The 6600-nt window shown below is 41.5% G+C and overlaps 1 protein-coding gene across 2 annotated transcripts in view; it reads right to left on the bottom strand.

Moving 5' to 3' along the window:
- Positions 1 to 961: 961 nt before the first annotated feature.
- Positions 962 to 6600, bottom strand: part of LOC133487340 (gamma-aminobutyric acid receptor subunit rho-1-like) — a 23516-nt gene continuing 17877 nt past the window's right edge. For both annotated transcript variants that reach the window (XM_061793731.1, XM_061793733.1), the window contains 2 exons: positions 5544 to 5740; positions 962 to 3193 (listed from right to left, as the gene is read on the bottom strand). In XM_061793731.1, the coding sequence (XP_061649715.1) occupies positions 2891 to 3193; positions 5544 to 5740 (500 nt within the window). In that variant the 3' untranslated portion in view covers positions 962 to 2890. The remainder of the gene's footprint in view (positions 3194 to 5543; positions 5741 to 6600) is intronic.

Genomic DNA, 6600 nt, shown 5'->3' with positions numbered 1-6600 from the left:
GACGTGCACTTCTGAGTAATGCCAATGTGGTGTCATATTTCATCCGATTCATGATGACTGTCTTCATCCTGTTCCACAGTGCATGTAATGCCTTGGCAATTCTGTTGTACCCTTCTCCTGACTGATGCTGTGAAAGCTCTCTGCAGATCATGGCTTTTGCTGGAAGATGTGACAACAGAAAATGTCAGGAAAAGCCAACTAAAACGTCTGAACTTTAGTTTGGTTTAATCGGGGGCATTTCCAATGTGTGTGCTGACTCCCATTGACATGAGTTTGAATGTGATTGGTTATTTCTGAATGCAGCCACATCCCCAGTTACAAGTGGGTGTGCACACTTGCGCAAACACAATCGCAGATGTTTATTTTCACATTCCCTCTTTAAAATATTTCCTTTTTAAGTCAGTCGTACAGCTTATAGGGAACAATAATGGTGGAAAGATTTCGCTTAGTCTAATCTAAGTCTGATCACAATAACCTGCCGTTTGAACAGAGCTAAGTAGACTTTTTGCATGCACTCTGTTCACATTTGTGTGTCACTTTGTCCGAATACTTCTACCTTAAAAGGAAGTTACTCCGACATAAAATGGCTGTCATTCTGCCATACCCTTACACTGTTTGTGAGTCTTCTTAAATTAAAGCTGGTCAAATGTTGATTGTTTTACTGCACCGTATCTACGACAAATCAATTTGTGGTGGCGTTTCAAGGCAAAATCACAATAACTCTGCGATTGTCCTAATACTTCTGGACCGACAGAAACAATTTCTTTGGCTTCTGCCTTCACTGCATGTTGAATGGGTTTACTCCAGGTACTCCGGTTTCTCCCCACATTCCGAAAACGTGCATGTTAGATGAATTCAAGACTCTACATTGTGCCTAGGTGTAAACTAAACCAAGTGTGTGCCCAAAGTCAGCTGGGAGACAGTCCACCCTAATGAGCATTTCTACAAAAAACATTGTAACACAACATCTCACACGTACCATGTCAGAGTAAAGGTTTAATACAGTACCTGTATTTCTTTTTCTTTCTTTTTTTTGGGGGGCGGGAGATTTGTTCATAAACCAGCAAAGTATCTTTTGAGTGTAAGCATCTAGGCAGGATCACAGTGAACCTCAAAGCTTCACAACAGCCAACAGAGAACACAAGCTGTCCTTGTATTATAAAGAAGAACTAAAGTCATTTTAATGAGTGAGTACAGCAGCAGGTGTTTCCCTCTTTTGTGTGTGTGTGTTTTATTATTATTTTTTTCTTTACAATTGTAATCATTTTTTTAACGAAACATTGTCCAATCACGAAGATGCAATGCGGTAGCTTCACAGCACTGATACAAAAGTCACACAAGGAAACATACATGGAGTCATATTTCACGTGCTGATTGTCATGAGGAGGTTTAGTGTTGTGTGACTGATTGGCAAGTGTGCAGAAAGAGGTGATGTAGTGCCTATCAACGTTCTCATTCAGCGGTTTGGAACCTTCTGCTAGGCAATTCTAAAAAGAAAATAATGCTACAAGCGGTGAAAAAGCTCACTCTTTCACTGCAACTCCTTGAAGTGAACATTAAACTTCGACAGTTAGCACATCTACCACAAAGTCGAGAGGTTGTGTATTTAGATCTCGGCTCAGGTCCTCGTGTGTAGAGTTTGTGTTGTTCACATGCTTCCGCCCACATCCCAAAAACATGCAGGCAGGCAGGCTCTAAATTTGCCATACATGTGAATGGTGCTTTGTTTATATCTGCCACACAATTGACCAAACCACAGTGTACCCACTTCTCGCCCCAAAGTCAGCTGGGCTAGACTCCGGCTCACCCGTAACCCAAATGAGGAAATGCACAATAGAAAATGTATGGCTGGAGTTCAGCAAAGTATGAGCCCTGGAATTTGCCCAAAAATTGCAGATTGTTCAATTTTGGGCATGGGTCCTTGAGACTTTTTCTTCTGTTTTGCGATTATAGACATGTCCACCCAATTTCTTGTTGATCAGTAAAACTGGCCACAGGAAAAAAAAAAAATGTTTTCTAACTTCCCAAGGGCGCTATTGTGACCTCGGGGAGTTGCTGTGAGGTGCCCTTAAAATACAGTACATGCATTTTCACCAGGTTACACATGAGTCAGGTCCCCAAAAAGGGGACTAAGTCATTAGAAAAATTCTGATGATTAAAGCTGCAATGCCGTAAAGAAGCTTTTTTCATAGGCTCCAGCACGCCCGCGAGCCTAGTTGAGGAGAAGCGCTACAGAAAATGGATGGATGAATCCTTTAATTGATCATTCAACTTTGACACCATACTCTACCCACATTAGTGGCTTGTCTGAAGAAGAAGAATCAATGCTGCTGGCAGCGAAAAACGAGCCCTTCTTCATGGGAAATTCTCAGAAATGTTCATTCAACTTTGACGCCCATGCTCCATCCACATTAGACGGCACAGGCAAAAAGCTTGGACATTTAGTGCCGTCCATCTGTGAAGGATACCTTTTCCAAACAAAAACCTCAGAGCAACATTGGAAAAAAAGCCCTAAAACATTGAATGCTTATAATATATAATCAGAAACATATTTGTGCAGCAGTTGCATCTGTTCATCCCTCGAGCACTTTATGAAAAAGTGCTGCTCATAGCAGGCGAACATCAAGCGACAGCAAACGTCTTTCCGTGAACGCCACAACAGTCACAGCATGACAGCACACACACACACACACACACACACACACACACACGTGCATATGGATCGGAACCAGTGCAAGTCACCAGTTGTTAGAGGCTGTTGTTGAGAAGGCGGCGGTCCTTGTTCCCAGTGGTGTTTCCAGCAAGTCCTCCAAGTGTCAGTTCTTCTCAGCTCGGAACTGCCTACCGTGCAGTTCACCACCGGCTGTGACGACGCTCCTGCGTGTGCACCTTACGAATAGATGGACCAGTAGATGATGTTGAAGAGGATGTAAGCGCCGGGAAAGACCACCCGCGAGTATTTGTCTATGGCGTGCGTGTCGATCCATATGTTCACGTAACCCCTGGAGGGCTTCACCTGGCCCGTGAGCTGCGGGTCGTTTAGGGCCACCTGAGCCAGAATCCGATCCTGTCGCCCGCCGTTCTCCGGCATGCCGTAGTTCCCCGTGGTGTTGATGTCCACGGTGCCGTATCCGGTGATCTGGGGGTCGATCATCATGTCGTCCGGGTTGCCGATGCCGCACGTGCAGGGCAGCTGGGCAGGCGCACGTTTAAAAAAAACCAAAACAACAACATGATTATTAGTTTTTTGAATCTTTAATCAAGACCTCTAAATAAGGGAGAATATTTATGGAGAAATGTTTGTACTGGAAATGTTCCTCGGGGGTACGTGGGTGATTTTGGCTCCATATGCCTTGGTATTTGCCAGATGGAATATTGTATGTGTGAGTTCCAGGCCTGCATTGATTAGCCATGGCCCTGAGAGAGCCTTCCAACTGATGCAATTTAGAAAATAGTCACTGCAAATGAACATCATATAATATTCATTCTGGTGTGTGCCAGTTTAGCATTTCCTTCATGTTGTGTATTGGCTGGTTTATTTCATTGCTACTCTTGACTATAATTAGTTTTAAAAACTATAGGAAATAAGATAAAGTCACAAACTCAAACCGTTGCCGTCATAGAACGACATTATGAACAGGGCTCAATGAACTAATTTGTGCAGCAGCGCAAGAATATATTGGCCCGTATCACGGCAGAGCACACAGTTGCCGCCGCACTTCATGTTAGCGATAGACGACTGTGACGCGTTCCCATTTACTCTGCGTACCAGTTCGCTTCCGTCGGTTTCATAGGAATGGAACGCCATCATTAAACAAAAACCTTCTGTACAGGCAACATTTAGCATACAAGTATCAAACTAACAACTGTATAATGAAACTAAAAGAAAGTAAAACTACTTACCCTCTCAAGAACATTTCAAGTTTTCCACACATGGGCAAAAAAAAAAAAAAATCGTTGGCTAGATTGGTCATTTTCATGCTCGTTATTAGCCAGTATGCCACATGCTATTAATGTTCTTCTTGGTGCAGTTGATCTGTGTGTGCAATTGATAGTTAATTAACTGTATTGCTCATGTTGTACAAAGCAGCCACACCCTCTTCCGCATGGCAGAGCGTTCCATTTGTGGTTCTCTGGTGATAGTCTCACTGTTCCCTACCCGTATTTGGTCTCACTAGATGTAAAAAAAAAAAAAAAAAAAAAAACAACTTGTAGTTGTAGAGTTAAATCTTCAGATACTCACTGAGCTAAAGTCTCAAAAGTTTTGGATGATGATGGTTTTGTTTTTATTTTGGGGGCATATTTTTTCACAAGGTTCTGGTTGAACTTTCAGGGTGTTCAATTTTGGAAACTCTGCTCTAGCATCTTTTTTTCTTCTTCATATTTTAAGTAACATTTTAACAAAAAAAGTTAGAACTGTATATATTCAAACATGAAAACATGATACCTTAACTTTAACCCCATGTATTGCCATTCAAACACTACAACGCTATCTTATGTACTGTTAAATGTTAAATCAATAGAAGGGTACTTGACTTCCTACTTTCTTTGAGAGCAAATGGCCATGCATTCACCAGTTAGCCCGTCATCGCTAGGACCCCACTGCTCGGATAGGGCCTGACCCTTAGTCCTTCCATTTTTGAAATACAGGTACAGGTTTACATCTGAAATCTGACACAAACAAACAGCCATATCAAACTGTGGGATTTAAATCATTCTATTTTTATTATGAGGTAAACCTCTTTGCAGCTGTCTTTTTCATTTGGCAGATGAAACGAATATTAATATCCACGAGTTGACGTCCCAGGAATAATTGGCCCGTAGCACCCAGAGTAGCTGAAACTGATGCAATTTAAAAAATATGTATTGCAAATGGGCGTACAAGATTGTATTATTTATTAGTGCGTGTACCAATTTAGAGCTGCGTTTTAATATAACATATTCAATCATCCATCCATTCATTTGCTATAGCACTTGTCGTCATTAGGGTCACTGGTGAGCTGGAACCTAACTCAGCTGTTATCAATCATTTATTGCACCTGTCCCGTCAATTATTTCCCATGGGAAAATATATACATCATATTCATTTCTGCCTGTGTAATTTAGGTTTTTGTTTGAATTTACACCAGTCAATGAGGCCATTTAAGACTTGAGATTTGAATCCGCTTTTTCCAATCATCCACTTCATATGTTTTCTCTTCTTGGTCTCAGCCTTTTGCACACAGTAGAATAGCAAAACGACATTCAGGCAACGAGCGCGTTTGTTTATGTGTTCCGCATCGGGGGCAAAGCTACGTTGATTTGAAGCAAAACAATTGCATTCTTATTGACTTTAATAAATCACCTCTTGGGATCACTGTTATTAGATGAGGCTTTCAAACACGATGACAATACGAATGTTTTAATCTCTCCTCTAATTTGTTTGGGCAAGTGCAGTGCAGCAGATAATTACTGCAGGAGATGATGTGAAAATGCAATTTTCCAGCATCTCACAGGGCAAGAGTTCCATTAACTATCAAAAGGGTGAAAACAACACTACTTACTCTCTCTCTGAGCTTCCTCTCTTTCCTCTCCTGCACCGTGGAGAGGTAGTTGACGGCGGCGTACTCTATCACCGACAGGAAGACAAACACAAAGCTGACCCACAGGTAAATGTCCACCGCCTTGATGTAGGAGACCCGCGGCATGGAGGCGTTGACCCCGGTGATGATGGTGGACATGGTGAGCACAGTGGTGATGCCTGCCGTGAGAAACACACACACACACACACACACAAATACCTCAGCTGGTTACAAGCCCATGTTAAATAAAAGACAAAAATAGAAAGCAATACTGAACGCCGTGAGACGTGATTATTTGCGTGGTTGTGCGCCACAGTAAGGTCATAAAGGAAGTAAGCATGTAGGACACAGTCTGCCTGCAGCAGTTCTCGTCGGTGCGCCTTCTGGCTTTAAAATGTTACGAGGAAATAAATAGCTTTTTATTTGTGAGGCTGAAAGAGAAAAACATGCATTAACAACCAGAAAGTGAGTTTTCATTCACAACGCAAGTATTGCCTTCCTTTGCAACTTCATTCAACGACACATATTATTCAATCTTTAATATTACAGGTTTACTCATACATTTACATTTACTCTGTTACATTTACTCAAGTAACATTTTGGATAAATTTTACTCGTCAAAATAGTTTTAGTTCTTTTTACTTTTACTTGAGTATTTATGTTAAGAAGAAATGGTACATTTACTCTGTTACAATAATCTACATGCTGCTCGCTACGTTCATTTATCAATAATTGCATGTGTGATCTATTTTTAGACTTTCATTTTCAACTTCCACATCAGGCGCCATTGCTCCAATCCACCGTGATTAGCACAGTGATGTTTGACTCAAGTTCACCAATCAAATGACACAAGAAAGTCACATGTCTGCACACAAAGTCTCCTATTGGTCTCCTTCGTGGGCCAATCAAAGTGAGTCGTGACAGCCGCAGCGACATTACAGATCACAAAAAAAAAAAAAAAAAAACAGCTTTAACATGCAGCGTAGCTTTGCCACTGCCCAAACTTGGTCATTTCAGCCCACTTCTAACTTGAGAAAAC

This window comes from Phyllopteryx taeniolatus, chromosome 13, assembly GCF_024500385.1.
Source record: "Phyllopteryx taeniolatus isolate TA_2022b chromosome 13, UOR_Ptae_1.2, whole genome shotgun sequence".
NCBI lineage: Eukaryota > Metazoa > Chordata > Actinopteri > Syngnathiformes > Syngnathidae > Phyllopteryx > Phyllopteryx taeniolatus.
This window is presented reverse-complemented; position numbering and strand designations above follow the sequence as displayed.